The 27,137-nt window shown below is 35.2% G+C and overlaps 2 protein-coding genes across 8 annotated transcripts; both read left to right on the top strand.

Moving 5' to 3' along the window:
* Positions 1-10,980: 10,980 nt before the first annotated feature.
* LOC131145069 (uncharacterized) lies at positions 10,981-13,213 on the top strand. 6 transcript variants are annotated; one of them, XR_009133962.1, is made up of 4 exons: positions 10,981-11,838; positions 11,965-12,052; positions 12,220-12,371; positions 12,505-13,213. XR_009133962.1 is itself a non-coding variant. In XM_058094122.1 (2 exons), the coding sequence occupies exon 1, from the start codon at positions 11,134-11,136 to the stop codon at positions 11,584-11,586; it is 453 nt and encodes a 150-aa protein (XP_057950105.1). In that variant the 5' UTR covers positions 10,991-11,133; the 3' UTR covers positions 11,587-11,838; positions 11,965-13,091. The 6 variants fall into 6 exon arrangements, 1 of the variants encoding a protein (XP_057950105.1); XR_009133961.1 differs by having other exon boundaries at positions 12,253-12,371; positions 12,505-13,139; XR_009133963.1 differs by having other exon boundaries at positions 12,244-12,371; positions 12,505-13,139.
* A 7,226-nt stretch (positions 13,214-20,439) lies between these two features.
* On the top strand, positions 20,440-21,892 carry LOC131145148 (uncharacterized). Of its 2 annotated transcripts, XR_009134001.1 has the most exons (3): positions 20,440-21,124; positions 21,367-21,457; positions 21,658-21,892. XR_009134001.1 is itself a non-coding variant. In XM_058094251.1 (2 exons), the coding sequence occupies exon 1, from the start codon at positions 20,536-20,538 to the stop codon at positions 20,986-20,988; it is 453 nt and encodes a 150-aa protein (XP_057950234.1). In that variant the 5' UTR covers positions 20,440-20,535; the 3' UTR covers positions 20,989-21,124; positions 21,367-21,892. The 2 variants fall into 2 exon arrangements, 1 of the variants encoding a protein (XP_057950234.1); XM_058094251.1 differs by having other exon boundaries at positions 21,367-21,892.
* Positions 21,893-27,137: the final 5,245 nt, after the last annotated feature.

Here is a 27,137-nt window from a genome sequence, read left to right as displayed (position 1 = left end):
CATTGTACAAACTCTTCAAACTAACCATTTCATTTTATATTTAATCATTTCATCTCTATATATTCACCATACAAATTTCCACATGATGAAATTTCTAATTTTTTATGAAATTAATTACGTCACTCTGTGAAATCATTTCATTTAGTAAAGAGGAGTAATACCTAAACTTGATTTCCATTTTGTACTATTATGGGAAATTGCGTTTGTTCACTCGTGTTTTTCTTCATCCCAACACTTCCCAAAATGGATAACAATAACAATATTAGGAGTTTTTTTAAAAAATATTTTTAAACTTTTCAAAAATTTGGAATATTTTGTTACCGTGTTTTAGTATTAGTTTACTATGATATGCATATCAATAGGGATGAGGATGTGAATGCTTATGTTTGTTTTTATCAAAAAATTGAATGTCTTATGTGGATTAATTTTCGACTATGACCACCTGTAAGGATTCAAATAAGAATTGTTTGGAAGACTTGAAGTGTAATCCAAGGAATTACTATGATGCTTAAGTCAAGAATTGTGGGAGGTTTATATTGCAACATTAAGAAAGAAGTGGACGAGGATGAGATGCTTACCTCCCTTTGGAGTACTCTTATTATAGTAGTGAAGGCACGCCCTTATTTAATTTAGTATTTATGGGAGCATTATTTTGTTTATGGGGTTATGGATTAATTTAAGGGCATTTATGTTAGGGAGTAATGGTGGTTTCTTAAACCCTAGAAATACCCCACACATAGCAGCTAATGCTGCTGTCTACAAAAATCCAATTGTAACCTTAAATAAAAACCTCAATAAACCCTTGAAATGCCCCACACAAAACAGCCCACGTTGCTGTCTGAATAACCAGCTTTAAAATAAATCCTAACAAGATTTTAAAAAAACCACCCCACACGACAACCCATGCCCGATGCCTAAGTGAACTATTAAAACCCTTAAAAATAAACTTGCATTTTTTTTTTTTTTTTTTACAAAGAGCCGAAAGCCATCCACATAGCGGCCCGGTCGTAAGTTTATTAATAACTCTCACTTATGGCGGAGGAATACCGTGAAAACAAAAGGACACTTGGGGCTTACGTAATAACCAACAAAACACCTCATGCATCAAACCAAATAAAAGAAGAAAACAAACCTATACCAATACCAAAAGAAAACCAACTAAACATACCTCATATAAGTCGTACCTATCTTATCCAATCTATACAAACCTTTGATAACTCTAGGAAGTTGACTACTATTTGTAAACAAACTATTCCTCCCCATGACACCTTGTTGAGTTAAAGCATTTGCCACTTTATTCCCTTCTCTATACAAATGATATATAGAAAAATCTACTCCCTCCAATAAATCAATAAGCTGCTCCCAAAAATCCCACAAATACCATAAAGAGCATTTACTAGATCTTATCCAATTTACTACAATATTTTAATCACATTCAATGCCAATACTTGTATGACCCAATTGTTTGCAAAGCTTTATTCCTTCCATCATTGCTCTCAATTCAACTTCATTATTAGAACAAGAACTAAAATATTTTGAAAAACCAAAAATAAAAGAACCTGTACAGTCTCTAAGGATGCCACCACCACCTGCCGGCACTAGGTTCCCCAAGCGGCTCCTATCCAAATTTAGATTAAACCTCCTTTGCCTCAGTTTTAGCCATCTCACATCTTGCATAGCTTTATTCTTTTTATTCACAATCTACACTTCCAAATATTGCAATATCCAAACATGAACATTATTTAAATGAGCAATAACTGTCATGTTTTTACTCAAAACCTCCACCCAATTCTTAATGGACAACCACACATCTATACTACTCTCCAATTTCCCCTCCATTCTAGCCACACATCTCCTTCTCCACAACCTACAAACTACTAAATAAGGAATCAAACCCATCAATGTTCCCAATTGAGAGTATCGGGAAGCCCTATTAAACCACATTTGGACTCTTTCTTTCCAACTTTGGTGCCTAAGGAAAGGTACACCTACCTCCATAGAAACCTTCCTCCATACATCAGCAGCAAGATCTCTCTTATTCAAAACATGCTCCACATCTTTTGATTGTCTCATCTCATAACAATCACATGCCGAAGCAAGTGATACCCCCACCCTTCTTACATTTTCATCAATGCTTAAGCACTCAAAAGCAGCTTTCCACATACAGATAGAAATTTTCTTTAGTAACCATTTATTCCAAACCCACTTTGCCAAATCAAACTTTAAAGCTCTAACTCTGATAGCATCCCATGACGACTTTGTATTAAAGCAACCATTCTTTTCTGAGAGCCATAGTAGGATGTCCGAAGAGTTTCTAAGTTTTCCAACTCTTTCCATCACTTCTTCCGCTTTATTAAAACCCAGAATCCTTTGCAAATTTTTCACATCCCACACATTATTAATAACCAAGTCTTTTAATCTGATATATGAATGTGCACCCTCTAGATATTTTGAAAATAAAGGTCCCGAATCCAGAAACTTATCATACCACAATGTTACATCTCCTTCTCCAACCTTCCACTTAGATTTACTTAACAGCTCAAGCATACACTGCAGAATTTTCTTCCAAAAAGAAGAATTCGATCCATGTGACTTGCAAAGAGCAATATGTCCTCCTTTAACATATTTAACTTTAAAAAATCTAGCTTATAAAGAATTTTGTGTTAATAACTGCCAACCAAACTTTATAAATAGCAACCGTTGCATTTCCGAAATGTCCCTTACTCCTATGCCCCCCTCCTCCACAGGAACACACAATTTCTTCCAAGCCCTCCATTTCATTTTTTCTTTCCCATCCTTAAATCCCCAAAAAATAGAGACAAACATACCTTGTATCTTTTTTATCACCAGCTTCAAAACATTTAGAACAACTAACAGATGTAGTGACATGCTCGAAAGCACATGTCTCAATAAAGTTAGACGACCTCCTTTAGACAACATTTTACTTTTCCAGCCCTCAATTTTTTTACTGATTTTTTGAATTAAAGGGTCAAAATGACAGCTTTTTAATTTACCATCTACGATCGGCACTCCCAAATACTTAAAAGGAAATTTACCTTCAATAAAACCAGTTTCTTATAGAATTTCTCCCTTCCTTTGAGAACCCAACTTCTTTGAGAAAAAAAAATAGCTAATTTATCTTTATTCTCCCTTTGGCCAAGCCAGCTTTCATATTCCTTGATCACCTCCATTAACTATCTAACCGATATTTTACCAATATTAGCAAATATAACAACATTATCTGCGTATATTAAATGCGATATAATAGGTGCATCACTCGGATGCTCAAAAAGTAAAATCCGCTTCTCAGTCATCTTTTTTTTTTTTTTAAATTAATCTAGAAAGAACTTCTTCCATAATGATGAAATATAAGGGGACAACAGATCCCCCTGCATCAAACCCCTTTTTGACTTGAAGAAACCCTTGTAAGTGTCATGCATCATAATAGAAAACCATGAAATATAATACAATTCCGAATCAACTTACAAAAACAATCTAGAAAACCAAGAGCATGGAAAATCTGATCTACCACCTGCCACTCCACTCGATCATACGCTTTGCTTATGTCAAGTTTTAGTATCATATTACTTCCTCTCACTTGCCTATGTAATAATTTTGTCATCTTTTGAGCTAATGTTATATTTTCAAAAATACTCCTCCCTTTCACAAAAGCACTTTGCTCAAGAGATATTAAATCACCCATCACCAATGATAGTTTGCTAACAAGGATTTTGGAGAAAATTTTATAAATTACGTTACAAAGGCTTATTGGGCGAAATTTATTAAAAGACTGAGGATCCTTTACTTTTGGAATAAGAACTATATAAGAGGAACAAAAATACCGAGACGACATATCACCTTGGAAGAATGCCCTTACCGCTTCCATCACATTATTTTTAATAATCTTCCAGCAAGTAAGATAGAAAGAAGACCCAAAACCATCTGGTCCTAAGCTATTATCCATAGAAATAGAAGAAATAACTGCATATACCTCCTCCTCAGTCGGTTCTTCCTTAAGCTATCTTATAAAATCCTCAGAAACCACCGATTGGATAATACTGTCGAGATTTGGCCTTTGCACTGAACTATTCTGCCCCAAGAATTGCTCAAAATAATTCACGGCCTCATCATAAACCATCTGCATATTTTCCAACACCGAACCATTAGGAAGCACCAATGAATTCACACAAAAGTTACGCCTTCTTTGCTCAATCACCACATGGAAAAACTTTGAATTTTGGTTACCATTAGTTAACCATTTCTTCTTTGCTTGTTGCGCCAGCCTTATCTCTTCCCTTCTATACCATACCTCCAATTCAGCCTTAGAAACAAGGAACTCTTCTTCAACTGATTCTGAGTACTCTGTCTGTAACGACTTACTTATTTTACTACATAATCAATCACATTAAATATCTTGATACCATTAACTGAAGATATAGCGAAGTCAACCCGAATTCGTGGGTAATAGGGACACACTTGTCATACACAGCGGATGCCTAAGCAGTGGAAAATATAAAATTCATCCATAACAAATCCACAATATTTCTATAAATATATATATACAATCCCCAAAGACACTAAAAGATTAAACTAGGATCATACATCAAAAACCAACTGATTCTAGTTCAAAACTCACCCTTTTAGCAGGGTAGCATAAACTGCCCCTAATGGTGCGGAGCTCGATCCGCCCGTCTATCTGGGTTTCTTGAAATATTTTTAAGCTTGGGTGAGATACTGCTCAGTAAGGGGAAATAAACTAAATACAGTTGTGTAACAACATGAATATTTCCTAATTATAACAAATAAACAGTACATGATACATGCCTGGTAAAAATTTGTAACGCCCCGAACCCTTAAACCCGGGTCCGGTGCGTTATACTTGATAAAATCCCTGATACCATCTGTAACGCCCCAAACCCTTCAACCCGGGTCTGGTGCATTATACTTGATCATATCCTCATAAATCATATTCCATAGCATACGCAGCGAAAAACATGATCATAATCTCCATATAACATAATACCAGAGTTTACTAATTCTAATTACCAACCATAATAAATTAATCATCCACCAGTAAATGCATGTCTCCAAACCATTATTCACTAAAACCAGTATGTTTCACAACTATCCTTTCATAACTGACTTAAAACATAAATTATAAAACATAAAATATACATATTAAAATTAACATAAAGATATACCATTTTTCTTATATCTTCCAAAAATGTTATAAAATCTCGAGCACTCAAGCTCGATCCTGAGAAATCCTGAAAAAAAATGAATTCATATTCGGGTGAGACACATCTCAGTAAGGGAAGAGACAATATATTAAACTCAGCGTGTGGCCATCATGAGATTATACATATCATTTTATAATATTTGCAAATCATTAACATAATACTGAAAGTCATTTTCAGGTCCAAAACAAACACATGCAAATGTTTAACCCACGAGATTACTCGAGGATAGGGGTGATTACCCGCCCAAACAAGTAGCACCTTTATGCTCTAATACATTTAGCAACCCGAAGGTCACAATTTAAGCATACCAGAGCACTCACCTTACTCAGTAAGCCCTCAAGTGTTAGATTGATCTCGTACTCACGCATTCAACAATAGTTTACCGGCAAAGGCCTTAAGGATTGGGAATTCTACCCGCCCATACAAGTAGATTCCCTTTGCCCTAGTGCGTTATGCAGCTACTGCCACATCTGAAGCTACTAGTGCACTTGCCTTACTCAGCAAGCCCTCAGGCGAAAGGTACGCCTCGCCCAATCGTAACATGTTCTACGTACATACATACTTCTATTATCATAATACATCATTCTTTTCTGTCATTATACATTCATGCACATTCATTCCTGTTCATAACTTAACTTTGCATTTCGTTTCACTTTAAGTGGCTCTTTCCTATTTACATCATTTACATTTATCATTTCATTTCATTGCCATTTCATCATCATTTCATTGCATAACATTTCATTTCATTACTTCGTACTACAGCTGGTCTTTAGCCATCATCAGTTAGTTTACGTAGAAACGTGCTAATTCTGCTAACACAGCTCCTTTTAACTGTCATCAGTTAGTCTACACAAAAGTGTTCTAAATTTGCTAACATGGCTCTCTTTCAGCTGTCTTACATTTACATGGTTGCATTTAACATACACAGGCAACATTGTCCATATCATATTTTATTCTCATTGTTTTACTTACTTAGCCTGCATCTCATACATTTAACATATAATTTGCACAGATTCTCATGCCACACAATTTAGTAATAAAATTCATACACTGCCTGTAAAATAAGCCAACCAACATTTAGTATTTATATACTGAAAATACCTTTCATTTCTTACTTAATTATCCTGAAAATATTTTTCCACTTTCATCAGTTCATTTTCGCATATATATATATCTAATAAACAACCCTAAATTCGAAAGAAATTTAATTTAAACAGTTGGCATTTTACCCATACCGAAACATATACACGTACATATAACACAATTTATTTTTTCATTAAATTCGTAAAAATTCTGATTTAATATATATTTTTCCCCTTACCTGATTTCTTGAACTACGCCAATAGGGACTCCGAAAAATACCTGCGGCGCTCACCCGGACCCTGAAATTAAATTCCTAGTTCTAATAAATTATTCATGAATAAAATATTAATTTAATACTTTCTAGGGCCATAATTCCTAAATAAATATACCCTTAAATTTAGCAAAATTGCCAAATTCCCAAATCCCACTCTCGCTTTGGAGTAGGGCCTAGAAAACCCCAATTGAAAAATTACCTACGTCAAAATGACGACAACGATGATTAGGACCCCGTGGTGGTGCCTGATCGTCGATTCAACAGCAAATTTTATCATAAATTAAGAAATTAGGAAAAATATACCTTTCCTCAGAAATAGGGCCTAAAGTCGACACGATAAATCTGCCCCAGCAGAAATGTTGGTGGCGGAGCTAGGAACCCAATGGCACCATCCGTTTTCTGATCGGTTGAGTATTCGTCAAGAAATGAGGGGAGAGGGAGAGGCCGAGATGGAGAGGCGAGACGACGAGAGAGAGCTGAAGCTCTCTGCAATTTCCATCTGCAGAAGAAGCTTCAGCAAGCTTCTGTATCTTGTTTTTGTTTTTTTTTTTCTCCTTTTTTTTACTTACTTACTTTAACTTAAGTTTTATATATATATATATATATATATATATATATATATATATATACATTAGCTTATATATATCTTTATTCCATTTTTTTTACTATTTATTTTTATTTGTTTATTTAATTTACTAAGATTTACTTAATTCATTAATTAATTAATAATTACTTTTTTTTTCATACTATTTCTTTTTATTTGTTTATTTAATACATTAATTTAATAGTGTTTAACTAATTAATTAATTAATTAATTTTTTTTCCGAGTTATTACAAAATTGGTAATATAATAACTGAGTAATGGATATATAAACATAAGCATATTAAACCATACTGATATTATGTTATTATAAAATCGTCTACTATATCTGATAGTACTGAAATATACCCAATATGGATAGCTAGTTAATGTCATATATTACCCCCCATGATGGGTTGTGTAGCCCGAAGGCGAGACTTGACAATGGCTGGCCGACTACTACCAAGTCAAATATGTTTGTAAGTATGATGAGCCTGCCCTACCTTGGTTCGGACTGCCAGGGGGACGTCTACAACACTACACTGAAGCCACATCGACTATCCATCTCCCACCCCCTCTACTGGTAGGGGTGGTAGCACAAGTCTGAACTGAACTAAATAGTTACGATACCGAACCCTGAATACTGATCTAAACTATCATCTGGGTTCTGATAACGTATAATACATTTACATATATTGGTTTAACATGAAACTAGATTGATAGCATTTCTATGAGTTTTGACATATCGTAATAAACACGGCCTTGCACCGAATGACGTACATAATTACGGCCTTGCCCCAGCTATCAATCACGACCTTGTGTTGTACATATCATAACATACTGAGTTGATTATTTGTACTATTTATCATGAAATATTGAAATCATAATTTCCTGTAATATTTATGGTTCTTTTGAAAATTGCTGCAAATATATATTTACTAAAAATTTGATATAACATGTTATCTGTAAAAATAATATTCATGCCACAGTTTAAATAATATCAAACTGAATATCTGAACTGAACACATTTTTTATTAAATATTCTAAAACTGTATTTCCTGTTCAACAACAGTATTTCCCAAACATAATCATATTATACGCATATTTTCTAAAATTACTTACTGATAAATAATGAATAATTTGTATGAAAAATATTGCTTTAGTTTATTCCTTTACCTGTCTACTGGAAGACCCTAAAAATAGTTAGTCCTACACCCATAGAGCTCCCAGCTCAACACCCTGAAAACAATATTTCCCCTAACAGAACTTCAGTATTTCTCCAAATACTACTTTTCTACAACTCCAGAAATACCAAATATTCATTAAAAAGCCTAAGATAACCAACTTACCCTAAATATGGGATGATATCAAAGTTGGCCCTACCAACAATCTACTTTAGCAGAAATGAAGAGAAACTTCTCAAGAGTAGTGTGATAGCTTCGGATCGTCGAACCGGCGAAGAACTAGCTCGGATTTCTAGAAAGAAGGGGAGGGGAGCCGTACAGGAGAGAGAGAGAGAGAGAGAGAGAGAGAGAGCTGAGAGAAGAGAATTTTCTCGCAGAAAGGGTGATCCTAGCCTTATATAGATTGCTTAGTCACATGTCTTCGTCGATGAGGCCATGAAGGAATTTCGTCGACAAGAGCTGCGTTCGTCGACGAGACCCTGCTGAACCTCGTAAAAAACGTGGTGTTACTCTCCTTCCTTACTCTCTTTACTTTTCAGCATATATTAATTGCGTGGTTCAAAACTTTGAACTTACTAGGCAGAGAAACACTCATTACTTCTCTAGCAATGGGCAGGTCTGAAGACTTCAGTGAGGAATCCCCGAAGGATAGGTTGGTGCGAGCCTTTTTCTTTATCTTTTCTAGTTCATCAATATTCTTAATCATTTCCTCCGGTTCATTTGATCGCTGCTCATTGATTCCTACACTATTTGCGTCTTCCACCTTCTTTATGGGATCATCCTTTTCATCGATCTCCTATGGGTTTGCAGCTTTTTCGTGTGACTCAGGATCGACTTGCTTATGGTAGAAAACAAGTTCTTTTATGATCCTTTTGATGTAGGGTTGCATTGAACATCTCCTCCATCTTCTTCTGGGAAGCCGCCATGTCTTCCATCCTTCTCTGGAAAGCAAAGAACTCACCTCTCATTATGCTGGAATGGTTGCCTGGCGTAGAGTGTATGGATTGGGGCGACTGATCACTCATGATAGGTTTTGACTTCGAATTATTGGACATGGTCATGATTCAAAGATCGAAAAAAGAAAAAACCTTTTAAGAAAGTTCCCACAGATGGCGCCAACTGTTGTTGAACAAAATTGAACAATCTTTGGAGATGTTCTTCAATTACGACCACCTGAAAAGAGAGAAATAATGAACGGCTTGGAGGACTCGGGGTGTACTCCAAGGGATCACTCTGATACCTTAGTAAGAGATTTTATCAAGAGATTTTGTGCAACAGTAAATAATGTTGGAATGAGATGCCCTTACCTCTTCTTGGAGCCCTCTTTTATAGTGGTAGAGTTTGACCTTGTGGTAATACAACATTTATGAGTGTATTATTGTGCAGGAGGGCATAAATCGCTCTATCCTTTAAGAGCATTGACTCGGGTGACTTGGTAACTGCCCCATCAATAGGCGCTTTGGACTTCTCGCATATTTATGGAAATTGTTATAATGAGCGAGTCAACTTGAGCTCTCCCTATTAATGAGGATATTTTTTAGGATATATCAACATTATTAATATATATATATATATATATAAATTAATTAAACAATATTACATGTTAAAATATTATGATATGCTTCTGGTATTATTGTTGACTTATTATGCTATTATTTAATTATATATAATAAAAAAATTTAATAATGATATAGCATATAAAAAATATAATAATATTGTATATTAAATATACATAGGCACATATATATTATAATGTAATATTATATATATATATATATATATATAATGTAATAAAATATATATTAAATAAATATAAAAAATAATATTAATATTATTGCATCAATAACAATAAATATATAATAATATACTATATATTATAATATAAAATATGTTAAACATTATTATTAGTATTTAAGTCATATATAATGATATTATAATACATAAAAAGTAATAGAATAATATTAAATTATAAAATACTATGATGTAATTGTGTTACGATTACTTATTTATTATATTACTGTGTATAACTTAAAATAAGATAAAACTAATATTATTAACATCTTTAATATAAATATATAATAGTAAATTTGAATAATTATATCATAAGAAATTAAAAATAATTATTATTTGCAATAAAATATAATGCTATGGTTGGTTTTTTATTACATTATTATTTTATATTAAATAATAACTTATGTTATAGTTTTATAATATATGAGATTTTTATTTACATTTAATAAATTATATACTAAAACATAATATTTATAAAACATAAGATAATAATAATAATAATAATATGATAAAATATAACAAGCAAACTATAATCAAGTGCATGATTATCAAAATGATTTTATTGTAAAAGATTATTTATTTTATAGCTTAATAAAATTATATTATATAACAATTATACCTATAATGTTATTATTTCATATTAAATTAACTGAATAAATTTTTTATACTAACTAGACTTATATAAATACCGAATATTATGATACATTTTATTTTCAATTCTATTTTTAATTGTAATAAATTTTAATTTTAATTTCAATCTAAACACAACCTAATAAATTTGAACTTCGAGACCGAGATATTTTTAAAATTTCAAGTCGGTCCCAACTTCTCAACGGTCCCAACTTCTAACATTTTAAGCTTGTAAAAGCAGCTCCTCAGAATTCAGAACCCCCTGCCTCAGCGGTTATTCCTGGAGAGCAGCCACCCAGAGCGAGAGCGAGCGAGAGAGAGAGAGAGAGAGAGAGATTGAAGAGAGGTGCCATGGGCGACTTCTCCGCCAGCAGCATCCACTGTTCCCGCCTCCACGACTGCCACGGCAACGACGGCGACGCACTCATCCGCCGTCGCGTCGACTCGCCGCAGTCCGTCTTGGGCCCCTTGCTCTCTTCCATGGCCGGCCTCAGCTTCACGCGTCATCCCCTCCAAGATCCGCCCGGCCGCAAGATCACCAAGAAAGGAACGCGTACCGTCGAGGACTCAATTCCCCGTGGCTCCTGGCGCAGTGCGATTGCCACATCCGATTTTACTCCGCCGGCCCCGATCGTGGTGAAGAGGCGGCGATTCACAACCCTCATCGATGACGATGACTGCGGAATGGATGGCGGAGATGCAACGCCTGGGGTTGCTAGAAAGCTTGGGGACCTCCTGGATAAGGTGGCTTCGGAGAGCGCGGATCCTAAGGAAGAGAGGCAGGGGGACTCCATTGAACCATGAACTGAAAACGAAGGCGAAGTACTTCCTGCGAAAATAATTAGGGTTTCCTCACGGTTAAACACGCGAAGGAGTGGTTGATTCTGTATACAGTCGGTGAATTCTTTTGTCTCGACGAAATTGAAGAGCATCGCATTAGGTTGTCTGAAAATTCTTTCCCTTCCTCTTCATTTTATCTCATCAAATGTTGTGAAGACGTTCTTTGGTTGTCTATGTCTTGGCGCGCCGATTTTAAGAATTTTTTTGGATGTTGGGGTAAAAAGTTTTGTTAATGTGGATTTACTGTGAAATTTTGTTGTTGATTCAATTCGCTGATTTTTCTTATTGTTTTTAAAATCAAATGCATCAAAAGTCCATGTTTTGTTTCTTAACATCTTGCAGGTTACAAGCTGGGAGGAGGAGGAAGAAGAAGAAGAAGAAGAAGAAGAGGAAGAAGAAAGCATAGCATATTTGTTTGATGATGAATTAGGTATAAATGAAATTGAACAGACAATATTAGTAGGTTTCTGATATTTCATGTAGATGAATTAGGTATAAATGAAATTGAACAGACAATATTAATAGGAAGAATTTAGTAAATTGTGAATAAATTAAACTCTTACTTTATGTTTACCATGTTCTACCATACTACACTAGGTTGTCAAGACTTTCTATTTTTAGCAAATGCAGATAGAACTTTTATTTCTTGGAGTGCAAAGCCCTGTTGCTGCCACCAGTTTGCAAGGTGATGAAGCCAAAGAATTTACAATTTCTTGGAATGCTAAGCACTGCTGCCACCAGTTTGCAAGGTGATTGAGCTGAGGAACAAACATATTTCTTTTCTTTCTCTTTCAACTTCATCTCTATGCAGTACTGTTATGTGTTGAAACAAAAAATAGAGTAATTATTATGTGTTGAAACAAAACTCAATCCAAACTCAAGGTATATGCAATTTCAAGATCAGTACAACCACAAGATCACCAAGAAGGGAATGCGTACTGAGGACTCTGTCCTTGGGCGCACTGAGATTGCATCCGATTTGACTCTGTCGGCCCCATTGATTGTTAAGAGGTGGCGGATTATGGCCTTCATTCATGACCACGATGACGAGTTTGGCAGCATACACGCAAAGTCGAGCCTCGTGAGAAAGCTTGGGGAATCTTGGATCAGGTGGCTTAGTGGAGCGCCGAGCATAAGAAAGAGAGGTAATGGGGTCCATTGAATAACCATGACCTAAAAATGAAGATGAGTGTCCTCCCTCTGGAATAATTAGAGTTTCAATGGGGTTGTCCACACGAAGGAGTGGTTGTGAATTCTTTTTGCTCCATGGAATAGAAGAGCATGGCGTTAAGGCATCTGTGAATTTTTTTCCCTTCCTCCCCATTTCATCTCATCGACAGTTGTAAGATACTTTTTGATTGTCTGTTTCTCGTAGCTGCCCAAATTACAACAATTTTTTTGGATGTTTGGGCAAAAAGTCATTTGGACGCATTGAGAAATTCAGGTTGATTCAACTAGCTGATTTTGCTTATTCTTTTTTATGTCAATTGCGAATGCATTGATGATGCATTATTAAGTAGTTGTTTGTTGATGATAGAACTTTGAACTGCTTGTTGAAATACTTAAAACCAGCCCTCATGTGCCTCTGGGATAAGAATTTTTTGTTCATTAGTAAATTAAACTTCTTATTGTATGTTTTACCTTGCTACGGGATACAAATTTGTCAAGACTCGAGAGTCCTATTTTTTTTTTTTTTGCAACTGCAAGTAGAATTCTTCTGTTTTTTTTTTTTTTGGGTTAGTTTTTACGTGGCAGTTTTTTGGAATGTTATGCACTGCTGCAGCTGGTTTGCAAGGTGATGGTGCTTAGAAACAGGCACTTTTTCTTGGCACTAAAGTAGTAGCATGTCTTCATATTGGGCCTGATTTTGTCATTTTTTCTCTCTCTCTCTCTCTTTCCTCTCCATCTTTCTCTGGTCTTGGCAGTGCCTGGATCCATTTGAGCTGCTGGTTATATAGAGGAATGGAAATATGGGCGGCGTGCATTGGGAATGGAATTTCTTTTCTTGCAGTTCAAATATATAGAGGAATAGAATAAGAAGTATAGGGTTATGTTTGTATCTTGGTAAGGAGAGGATTATTTAGCTTGGTCATTTGGATGGTGCGATCCATCTGAGCTGCTGGTTATGTGAGCAAGATGGCCAATTGCTATTTAAAAAGAACTTTGGAATGAGGAATTGTCGATATAGGAAACTATTTCCCTGATCTTTTTTCTACGATTAAACTTGAGTTGGGGAACCCAAAGCCAGCCACATTTTGTGTGCTGCTGAGGTTTGAGCTATACTGTCATCATGAAATGAATTGAATCAATTTGACTTTAAAGGTGTGAAAAATTGGTAGCCTATTGATCAACTAAATCAATTTGACTAACCCATTCAAGGATGTTTGGAATTGCAAATGAAAGTAGTCGAGGCATTGGTTGAGGCTAAGTGTGGTTGAATCCTTAGGCAAGTGAGCTATAAGAAAATAGTTTAGCAAGAAAAAACGCTTTAGATATTGCATTTGACAACTCTCTGAGGAAAGCAATTTTAGGGAAGGATAGTCATTTATGATGATAAAGCATTTGGGCAAATGTAGTCTATTCCTTGCTGAAGCTCTTCACATTTCCTCTACACTATCATAGTTGAAGTAGAGGCGCAAGACTGGATCCATAGATTCCATGCGAATGCAAGTTTCTTGCATGAGAATTTAAATGAAATCTTGGATTTTTGAAGAACATGGATTGGAGTCGGGAAATTTGGTTTTTTCAATCTTGAATGCTGCTCTTAACAGGGAAGAGAATTGAGCATATTTCTTTCTTATCCTTTCCAATAGTTATTTAGAGAGCTGCAGACTAAATATCCAAAGATCTTATAATGAGTAACAATGTCTTGCTAGATGAATGTGATTAATGCAACCAACTCAAGTTTTGAAGATTTAAAAATGCGACTTCTCCTTTTAGTTCCATTTTTTGATTGTTTTCGTTCTAGATCAGATGACTATTTTTCTAGATGACATAATTGTTGATGTTGGTGTTCTAATTTTTGAGTTCATTTCTAATTTGACCTCTCTAACCCCCCCTCCTCTCATTTCTACATGTGTTGATCTATGCCATCCTCTTTTTGTACTCGTGTGCAAGCTAAAAATGCTATGTTAAATTGTTATTTATTAATGTTGCCAAAGGTTCTCTTAACCTCTGTAATTAGAATTGATAAAGTTTTTGAATTTGAACTTTAGTGGAATGTATCTGCTTTGTTGGTTGTCCTTGTTAGTATTGTAATATGTCTCTTGAATTTTGGTTAAGCTTAGCACCTTCCTTTGTTGTCCAATATTTGCATGAGGTTTTCTCCATAGCAGTACTTGTTTTGGATTTTTTCTTTTTTGAGTTCTAATGTGATTTTGTAATTCTCATTTTATCATAGGAACATCAAATGGCACAAAGAAGATGTTAGATAACTTCATTCTACTAAATTTTTATCCATGCGACTAGTGCAGACCACCACAAAAGCATATGTTTTCTCCTAATTTTTGTTGTTAGCTATGCTAAAAATTTTTAGTTGGTTCTTCAAAAATTTCGTCCATGCTACTAGTGCAGACCTCCACAAAAAAAAAAATATTTTAGATAATTTTAATCTACTTTAACATGGATGGAGCAATTTTATACTGAAAGATTTGGTTTAGTCAATAGAGTTAATAATGATTTTGATACCTAGTGGGACTATATTCCTATAAGTGGACTTGAAACTTGTAAAACAAAATCAAAAAGGTCTAATTGTTTTATACATTCAATTTCAAATCTTGATTTGGAAATATTGTATAATTGTGGTTTCAGAAAAACTTCTACAAATTCATTAACATGGGTTATTATTCCATAATTTTTTTTTATCAAAATGGTTTGGACACTAGCACCCGTCAAATAAAAAACCAAGCACCTTTTAAGAGAAGTTATGTATTGAGATGGGGAGATGGTGAATGGGTTGTGAATGGAATTGTTATGCTAACCCTTGTCAGAGGTGCAAGGATAAGGATAATGGGAATTATGCAATTCGCAAAATTATAGGAGGGAGAAGGATAGGAAGGTGAAAGGATTTAGATTAGAAGTGGGGGGGTGGGGGAGAGGAGATAAACGGGGATAGATTAAAGATTGAATGAGACAAAAGATAAAAAGATATGGGGAATAAAAGGCACTAGACCTATTCTAGCATTGGATTATTGCATTATGCGTGTTGCATTATTGATTGAGATATGCTTACAATTAGGCAGGTTTTACACCTATTTATACCCATTTGAGGCCAAACCGGTATCAATTCCGATATTAAAATCATAAGTTGAAGCCATAAATCCTAATCATAAATTCGATCTGTTTCTAAATATTAAAAACCCAATGGTTTCTAAAACATTAAAATCTAATAATAAATTGGGACCATTCCATAATATTAAAGGTTCAATTTATTATAGTTGACCCGTTTGCCTAATGCTTATTTGCCCCGTCACTAATGACTAGGCAACTTTTGCCTAATGACTAGGCGATCAACGTTACTTGATGGCTACATGGATTTTATCGCCTAGATCGTTACTTCTGATTCTTGTGTCACTTGGGTGATAAGAAATTCAACTCCATGGTGACTTGGGCGACTGCTACATTCCCAAATGATGCTTTGATTGAGAGGAGATTGTGGAATGAATGACATTCCCCCCTTGTTGTGAAATAATGTCTCTTCAAACAATGCACAACGGAATTACAATATTATTGTAAAAGAATCAAACATACACTTGCAACAATTTAAATGGTGCATACATAATACTTCCACTACCATAACAATATAAATAAACCGATAATAAGAATAACAACACTAGGAATTACGTGATTCGGCAAAACCTACATCCACGGGAGCAATCGGGCAAGAGTTTCACTATGAAAATTAAAGATACACACTACAATGGTATACAATGATCTTCTCTCCTTCTCTCACCCTCTCTCTATCTAAAATATGCCCAGAAAGACATATTTAATAACCCCTTAGAGGTTTTCCTCTGAATCCTCAACCGTCACAACATTCCAATTCAAAATTTAAATTCTTCCTTGTAGCCCAGAACACTCGTTGACGAGAAAGAGGAGGCCACTCGTCGACTAGAGTAGGGCATTCATGTAGAGATATGGAAATATAATAAATAAAAGAAAATAGGAGAAAAGTGGAATTTTGGCCGGAGGAGGAGAAAACGAGTGACGGTTTTTTGAAGGGGGAAGAAAACCGGTGACGATTTGAGGTTTCTACCACGGGTCAGTAACAGATAAATGGTAATTTCTAGGCTAGTTAAATAGAAAACTGGCGATAATTTTCTGGGAATCCAAGAAAATCGGCGACGATTTTCTCGGCAGTACTGAAAACTATAAAATCATACGAGCCATTTATGAAATAAAATCAAAACCCTCTCTCTCTCTCTCTCTAAAACCCACGAACCCTTCCCCTTCTCACTAAGAATATCATTCCATTAAAGCCCGGATTGACGATTAGGAACCACCACGGGGTTCTTGGGAAGATTCTCTACAACGTAGGTGGAGCGGAATTTTAGTTTGGGGTTTTGGGGCACCATCCCAAAACTGAGGTAAGGGTGTTATTTGAGTGTTTATGGGCTTTTTATTTGAATTGTTGGACGTATAGGCCTAGAAATGTGAATATGAATAGAGTTCTGGGGTTAACTAAGGAATTGGAATTTTGTGAAATACAGGGTTATGGTGTAAAAGTTGCAGGCATGAGTTAGAGTTTCGATAGGTGTTTTCCTAGGAAATAAGGTAAAAATGATAATGTCTGGTTGATATTCAGTAGATAAACTGAAATATGCAGGTACGGGAAAATATGAATATGGTAGTTATTTCGAGAACTCAATGGATTGACTGGGAAGAATTCATTTATATAATTTCAGGGCATTGAAATTATAAACGTCGCAAGCGTGAGATAGAAAAACAGAAAATAAAATTCAGTTGGTCAGGTAAGGGAAATATGTTATACCAGTTAAATTAGAAATTTTATCAGTGAGGCATAGTATTTGATTAAGAGTTACAGAGTGTGATTTTTGAACAGATCAGAGCATGAAAATTATATAGTATCACAGATTATGTTTAATGAGTTTTATTTAGCTATGTGGCATGAGTAATACTGGAATATTACAGAATTTTATACAGAATTACAGAATTATGATTATGTAGCTTTTTTTTTTTTTTTTACAGAATTACGTTATACAATTTATACAGTATTTTACAGAATCATGATTATACAACATTTTATAGAATCATGATTATACAACATTTTACAAAATCATTATTATACAACATTTCACAGAATCATGATTATAAAGTATTTTATAGAACCATGATTATACAGAGTTTTACAGAACCATGATATACAGAGCTTAGAATCATGACATACCGAAATACAGATTATAAACATTTACAGTTATTATAGCGTCAGGGTTAATACAGAGAAATTATAGAATCATGGTTAATACAGATAATTACAGAATCATGGTAAAACAGATAGATATCATATAGAAATAGTATTATATAGTACCACACCCTGATGGAACAAAGAAGTTTACAGAACACGGTACCATAGCTATACAGTATAGATAGTGCAACCATGCATCTCAAATAGAGTATGGTGTTGAAACACTTATTACTTCTCTAGCGAAGGGCAGGTCTGAAGATATCAGCGAGGAATCCCCGAAGGATAGGTTGGTGTGAGCCTCTTTCTTTATATTTTTCTAGTTCATCAATATTCTTAGTCCTTTCCTCCAGTTCATTTGATCGCTGCTCGTTAATTCCTACACTATTTGTGTCTTCCACCTTCTTTATCGGATGGTCCTTTTCATCGATCTTCTGCGGGTTTGCAACTTTTTCATGTGACTCAAGATCGACTTGCTTATGGTAGGGAACAAGTTCTTTATGATCCTTTTGATGTAGGGTCATATTGAATATCTCCTCCATCTTCTTTTGGGAAGCCGCCATGTCTTCCATCCTTCTCTGGAAAGCAAAGAACTCACCTCTTGTTATGCTAGAATGGTTGTCTGGCGTAGAGTGTATGGATTGGGTGACCGATCACTCATGGCAAGCTTTGACTTCGAATTATTGAACATGATAATGATTCAAAGATCGAAAAAAGAAAAAACCTCTTAAGAAAGTTCCCACAAATGGTGCTAACTGTTGCTAAACAAAATTGAACGATCATTGGAGAGGTTCTTCGATTATAACCACCTGAAAAAAGAGAAATAATGAACGACTTGGAGGACTCGGGGTGTACTCCAGGGGATCACTCCGATGCCTCAATAAAGGATTTTATCAAGAGATTTTGTGCAATAGTAAAGAATATGTTGGAATGAGATGCCCTTACCTCTTCTCGGAACCCCCTTTTATAGTGGGAGAGTTTGACCTTGTGGTGATACAACATTTATGAGTGCATTATTGTGTAGGCGGGCATAAATCACTCTATCCTTTAAGAGCATTGACTCGGGTGACTTGGTAACTGCCCTATTAATGGGCACTTTGGACTTCTCGCATATTTATGGAAATTGTTATAATGAGCGAGTTAACTTGAGGTCTCCCTATTAATGAGGATATTTTTTAGGGTATATCAACATTATTAATATATATATAAATAAATTAATTAAACAATATTACATGTTAAAATATTATGATATGCTTCTGGTATTATTGTTGATTTATTATGCGATTATTTATAATCTTAAAAATAAAATAAAATAAAGTAAAAATATTAACTATTATTATCAATTATAAATATATAATAAAAAAATTTAATAATGATATAGCATATAAAAAATATAATAATATTGTATATTAAATATACATAGGCATATATATATTATAATGTAATATTATATATATATATATATAATGTAATAAAATATATATTATATAAATATAAAAAATAATATTAATACAATACTATAGATAATATAATATTGTATAAATCTAAAAAATAATATTAATATTATGACATCAATAACAATAAATAAACATTATTATTAGTATTTAAGTCATATATAATGATATTATAATACATAAAAAGTAATAGAATAATATTAAATTATAAAATACTATGATGTAATTGTGTTACGATTACTTATTTATTATATTACTGTGTATAACTTAAAATAAGATAAAACTAATATTATTAACATCTTTAATATAAATATATAATAGTAAATTTGAATAATAATATCATAAGAAATTAAAAATAATTATTATTTGCAATAAAATATAATGCTATGGTTGGTTTTTTATTACATTATTATTTTATATTAAATAATAACTTATGTTATAGTTTTATAATATATGAGATTTTTATTTACATTTAATAAATTATATACTAAAACATAATATTTATAAAACATAAGATAATAATAATAATAATAATAATAATAATAATAATAATAATAATATGATAAAATATAACAAGCAAACTATAATCAAGTGCATGATTATCAAAATGATTTTATTGTAAAAGATTATTTATTTTATAGCTTAATAAAATTATATTATATAACAATTATACATATAATGTTATTATTTCATATTAAATTAACTGAATAAATTTTTTATACTAACTAGAATTATATAAATACAGAATATTATGATACATTTTATTTTCAATTCTATTTTTAATTGTAATAAATTTTAATTTTAATTTCAATCTAAACACAACCTAATAAATTTGAACTTCAAGACCGGAGATATTTTTAAAATTTCAAGTCGGTCCCAACTTCTCAACGGTCCCAACTTCTAACATTTTAAGCTTGTAAAAGCAGCTCCTCAGAATTCAGAACCCCCTGCCTCAGCGGTTATTCCTGGAGAGCAGCCACCCAGAGCGAGAGCGAGCGAGAGAGAGAGAGAGAGAGAGAGAGATTGAAGAGAGGTGCCATGGGCGACTTCTCCGCCAGCAGCATCCACTGTTCCCGCCTCCACGACTGCCACGGCAACGACGGCGACGCACTCATCCGCCGTCGCGTCGACTCGCCGCAGTCCGTCTTGGGCCCCTTGCTCTCTTCCATGGCCGGCCTCAGCTTCACGCGTCATCCCCTCCAAGATCCGCCCGGCCGCAAGATCACCAAGAAAGGAACGCGTACCGTCGAGGACTCAATTCCCCGTGGCTCCTGGCGCAGTGCGATTGCCACATCCGATTTTACTCCGCCGGCCCCGATCGTGGTGAAGAGGCGGCGATTCACAACCCTCATCGATGACGATGACTGCGGAATGGATGGCGGAGATGCAACGCCTGGGGTTGCTAGAAAGCTTGGGGACCTCCTGGATAAGGTGGCTTCGGAGAGCGCGGATCCTAAGGAAGAGAGGCAGGGGGACTCCATTGAACCATGAACTGAAAACGAAGGCGAAGTACTTCCTGCGAAAATAATTAGGGTTTCCTCACGGTTAAACACGCGAAGGAGTGGTTGATTCTGTATACAGTCGGTGAATTCTTTTGTCTCGACGAAATTGAAGAGCATCGCATTAGGTTGTCTGAAAATTCTTTCCCTTCCTCTTCATTTTATCTCATCAAATGTTGTGAAGACGTTCTTTGGTTGTCTATTTCTTGGCGCGCCGATTTTAAGAATTTTTTTGGATGTTGGGGTAAAAAGTTTTGTTAATGTGGATTTACTGTGAAATTTTGTTGTTGATTCAATTCGCTGATATTTCTTATTGTTTTTAAAATCAAATGCATCAAAAGTCCATGTTTTGTTTCTTAACATCTTGCAGGTTACAAGCTGGGAGGAGGAAGAAGAAGAAGAAGAAGAAGAAGAAGAAGAGGAAGAAGAAAGCATAGCATATTTGTTTGATGATGAATTAGGTATAAATGAAATTGAACAGACAATATTAGTAGGTTTCTGATATTTCATGTAGATGAATTAGGTATAAATGAAATTGAACAGACAATATTAATAGGAAGAATTTAGTAAATTGTGAATAAATTAAACTCTTACTTTATGTTTACCATGTTCTACCATACTACACTAGGTTGTCAAGCCTTTCTATTTTTAGCAAATGCAGATAGAACTTTTATTTCTTGGAGTGCAAAGCCCTGTTGCTGCCACCAGTTTGCAAGGTGATGAAGCCAAAGAATTTACAATTTCTTGGAATGCTAAGCACTGCTGCCACCAGTTTGCAAGGTGATTGAGCTGAGGAACAAACATATTTCTTTTCTTTCTCTTTCAACTTCATCTCTATGCAGTACTGTTATGTGTTGAAACAAAAAATAGAGTAATTATTATGTGTTGAAACAAAACTCAATCCAAACTCAAGGTATATGCAATTTCAAGATCAGTACAACCACAAGATCACCAAGAAGGGAATGCGTACTGAGGACTCTGTCCTTGGGCGCACTGAGATTGCATCCGATTTGACTCTGTCGGCCCCATTGATTGTTAAGAGGTGGCGGATTATGGTTTCTAAATATTAAAAACCCAATGGTTTCTAAAACATTAAAATCTAATAATAAATTGGGACCATTCCATAATATTAAAGGTTCAATTTATTATAGTTGACCCGTTTGCCTAATGCTTATTTGCCCCGTCACTAATGACTAGGCAACTTTTGGCTAATGACTAGGCAATCAACGTTACTTGATGGCTACATGGATTTTATCGCCTAGATCGTTACTTCTGATTATTGTGTCACTTGGGTGATAAGAAATTCAGCTCCATGGTGACTTGGGTGACAGCTACATTCCCAAGTGATGCTTTGATCGGGAGGAGATTGTGGGATGAATGACATTCCCCCCTTGTTGTGAAATAATGTCTCTTCAAACAATGCACAACGGAATTACAATATTATTGTAAAAGAATCAAACATACACTTGCAACAATTTAAATGGTGCATACATAATACTTCCACTACCATAACAATATAAATAAACCGATAATGAGAATAACAACACTAGGAATTACGTGATTCGGCAAAACCTACATCCACGGGAGCAATCGGGCAAGAGTTTCACTATGAAAATTAAAGATACACACTACAATGGTATACAATGATCTTCTCTCCTTCTCTCACCCTCTCTCTATCTAAAATATGCCCATAAAGACATATTTAATAACCCCTTAGAGGTTTTCCTCTGAATCCTCAACCGTCACAACATTCCAATTCAAAATTTAAATTCTTCCTTGTAGCCTAGACACTCGTCGACGAGAAAGAGAAGGCCACTCGTCGACTAGAGTAGGGCATTCATGTAGAGATATGGAAATATAATAAATAAAAGAAAATAGGAGAAAAGTGGAATTTTGGCCGGAGGAGGAGAAAACCAGTGACGGTTTTTTGAAGGGGGAAGAAAACCGGTGACGGTTTGGGGTTTCTACCACGGGTGAATAACAGATAAATGGTAATTTCTAGGCTAGTTAAATAGAAAACAGGCGATAATTTTCTAGGAATCCAAGAAAATTGGCGATGATTTTCTCGGTAGTACTAAAAACTATAAAATCATATGAGCCATTTATGAAATTAAAATCAAAACCCTCTCTCTCTCTCTCTCTCTCTCTCTCAAACGCACGAACCCTTCCCCTTCTCACTAAGATTATCGTTCCATTAAAGCCTGGATTGACGATTAGGAACCACCACGGGGTTCTTGGGAAGATTCTCTACAACGTAGGTGGAGCGGAATTTTAGTTTGGGGTTTTGGGGCACCATCCCAAAACTGAGGTAAGGGTGTTATTTGAGTGTTTATGGGCTTTTTATTTGAATTGTTGGACGTATAGGCCTAGAAATGTGAATATGAATAGAGTTCTAGGGTTGAATTAAGGAATTGGAATTTTGTGAAATACAGGGTTATGGTGTAAAAGTTGCAAGCATGAGTTAGAGTTTCGACAAGTGTTTTCCTAGGAAATAAGGTAAAAATGATAATATTTGTCTGGTTAATATTCAGTAGATAAACTGAAATATGCAGGTTCGGGAAAATATGAATACGGTAGTTATTTTGGGAACTAAGTGGAATGAATGGGAAGAATTCATGTATATAATTTCAGGGCATTGAAATTATGAACGCCGCAAGCGTGAGATAGAAAAAAAAAAAACAAAATTCAGTTGGTCAGGTAAGGGAAATATGTTATACCAGTTAAATTAGAAATTTTATCAGTGAAGCATAGTATTTGATTAAGAGTTACAGAGTGTGATTTTTGAACAGATTAGAGCATGAAAATTATATAGTATCACAAATTATGTTTAATGAGTTTTATTTAGCTATGTAGCATGAGTAATAGTGGAATATTACATAATTTTATACAGATTTACAGAATTATGATTATGTAGCTTCTTTTTTTTTTTTTACAGAATTACGTTATACAGATTATACAGTATTTTACAGAATCATGATTATACAACATTTTATAGAATCATGATTATATAACATTTTACAAAATCATGATTATACAACATTTCACAGAATCATGATTATAAAGTATTTTATAGAACCATGATTATACAGAGTTTTACAGAACCATGATATACAGAGCATAGAACCATGACATAATGAAATACAGATTATAAACATTTACAGTTATTACAGCGTCATGGTTAATACAGAGAAATTATAGAATCATAGTTAATACAGATAACTACAGAATCATGGTAAAACAGATAGATATCATATAGAAATAGTATTATATAGTATCACACCCTGATGGAACAAAAAAGTTTACAGAACACGGTACCATAGCTATACAGTATAAATAGTGCAACCATACATCTCAAATAGAGTATGCTGTTGAATGCTGATTATGCCACAAGTAGAGTAGAGGACTCCCTGGAGTCCGAACCAGTGGAGCAGGCCTTTTAGACTAGCACTAGTAGGCCAACCAGTGTTTAGTCCCTCCTATGGGTCGCATAACCCTGTTATGAGGGGTTAAATCATGACATAAAACCATCCAGGGAAATTTTCAGAGTTATGTACATATACAATATACACAGAAAATAGAAATTACCTATTATAGTTAGAAGTATGATTGAATAGATAACTCAGAAATTCTGTATTTTAAATGACATAGGTGTGGGTTATGATACAGATACTATTGCATGATTTCTCATTTATAGTTTAATTAAAGATTATGTTTTGCATATAGACTCATATGCCACACACTGGTAATAACATGTTTCTCCTTACTGAGAGGTGTCTCATCCCAGCATTATGAACATTTTAGGTAACCCAGAGAGACGTGCAGCGCCGGCTCAGAGATAGAGGAGGCGGCCGAGTCGACATAGTTTTGGGGTGAGTCTTAGGCTGTGTAGTAGAGCCCTTAATATTTTTGGGATTTTTGGGAAAGGTGTACATATTTATATATGGTGGATTTGTAGTACTATGGTATTGTGTATTTTGGAATATGGTTTGGATATTTTTCTTTTTTCACTGCATAGGTAATATACATGGAATGCATAGGTTACCACGACATCCACTCGGGGCCGCAATGGTGACAGATATTTATATATAGGGTATCAGAGTTTTGTTGTGTGGCTTGACATCATTATTAAAAAAATGGTTAGAAAATTTGGGTCATTACAATTTGGTATCAGAGCTTAAGTTGCTCGGTTCGATAGACTGTAGAGTACAACTGAAAATAATACTAGAGTATAGTAATAGATCAGGCATTTAGTGAGTCAATGTTGGAGAAACTAGGATGAGTATTTAGGGTTTTGTTCTGTGACCGGGAAACATGATTTCTATAGTGGATCCTGTGTCTTTCTTGCGGCGATGATTTCTGGAAAGCCATAGTAAACTATTGTCGATTTGTGTTTCTCAATTGCTGGACTGAATCTTAAATTGAGAATAAGGACGTTTGGGTAATTGAGGATACAAGATTTCAGTTAGATAAATATGTTAGTTATGTTATACAGACAGGTTCCTCAGACTATGTTTATCTTCTTTTCAAGATGGACCCTAGGGGTAGCAGTGCCCACGCCAGTGGTGATGATGGTGCAGGCCCCTCTGGTGTAGGTGGTGGTGATTCAGATGCAGTTCTGTGTAGTGTGGCTCAACAAGTTATGGCTGGGATCACGTGAAGCTTTAGAGAGCAGGGAGGCCCATCTACAAATTAGGGTTGTACCATCGAGATGTTTACTAAAATGAATCCTCCAACATTCTCGGGGGGAGCCAACACTGCAGTGGCTGAAAATTAGGTGCAAGAGATGGAGAAAATACTCATAGTGCTCCACTGAATGGATGAACAGAGGTTTCTCTATGCTACCTATAAATTGACAGGTGAGGCCAAGAGGTGGTGGATGACTACGAGATTATTGGAGGAGCAGAGATGTGTACCAGTGACTATGACCTAGTGCCAATTTAAAGAAATATTCTTTGATCATTATTTTCCCGCCACTGTCAGAGAAGCTAAGGTGGAAGAAATTCTGAAATTGACTTAGGAAAATCTCGCGATTCAGCAGTATGTAGTGAAGTTCATTGAGCTGTAACACTTTGCCCCTTACATCATCCCAAATGAGGTGAAAAAGGTGAGGATGTTTGAGAGGGGCTTGAGGCGGGATATCTCCAAGCAGGTGGTAGTACTAAAAGTGCAAGATTTCTCTGAATTGGTGGACAAAGCCACAGTGGCAAAGGATAGTAGCTAGAGGGATGTGGGGACTCTGAGTCATAGAAAGAGGCCTATGCCTCTAGGATTCCAGGCAGGGTTCAGTCAAGGCCTTGGGAGGGGAGATAGTTATGGTAGAGCTCAGAGACAGGAGAGAGGAGATCGTGGGTATTAGGGTGAGTAGACATACCTTATTTGCCCCATATGCGGTAGGAGATATATTAGAGCATGCCGGTTCAGAAACAATGTTTGCTACTGATGTGGTAGACCCGAACATTTAGTACGGGAGTTTCATTGGCCACCAAATAGTGCACTAGCCCCTAGACAGATTTAGAGACATAATCAGGCACCCAGGGGTGGCGGCCAGCAGAGGAACACAACTCCGGCAAGGGTTTATGCATTGATGTGAGGAGACATTGAGACTGTCGAAGATGTCGTGACAGGTATTATTACTACTTTACCATATAAAGTTGTTATTTTGTGTGACACATGTGCCACCCATTCTTTTGTGTCGTCGGGATATGCTAAATTATCTAGGGTTGAGGCACAACTGTTAGATGTTGAGTTGTCTGTAGCCACGCTGACTGGATCAATGGTGAGGTGTAGGAGGGTACATAAAAACTTTCCAGTGTGTATTTAGGAGAAAGTATTACCAGCCGATCTTGTGGTATTAGACATGCTGGGGTTCGATGTGGTATTGGGTATGGATTGGCTAGCACCTAATTACTCCAGCATTAACTGTCATCAAGAAGAAGTGATCTTCATATCCTTAGGTGAGTAAGAATTTAGATTTTTGGGTTCATGTGTGCGCGCCTCACTGTAGTTAGTGTCAGCTATTCAAGTAAGGAGGCTGCTTCAATGTGGTTACCCGGGGTATGTTGCTTATATAAAGGAAATGCCAAAAGGAGAATTGAAACAAGTTGATATTCTAGTAGTCAGAGAATTTCTAGATGTTTTTCC

Source organism: Malania oleifera, chromosome 12, assembly GCF_029873635.1.
Source record: "Malania oleifera isolate guangnan ecotype guangnan chromosome 12, ASM2987363v1, whole genome shotgun sequence".
NCBI lineage: Eukaryota > Viridiplantae > Streptophyta > Magnoliopsida > Santalales > Ximeniaceae > Malania > Malania oleifera.
Note: the sequence above shows the minus strand (reverse complement) of the source record. Positions and strands in the feature narration are given on the sequence as shown.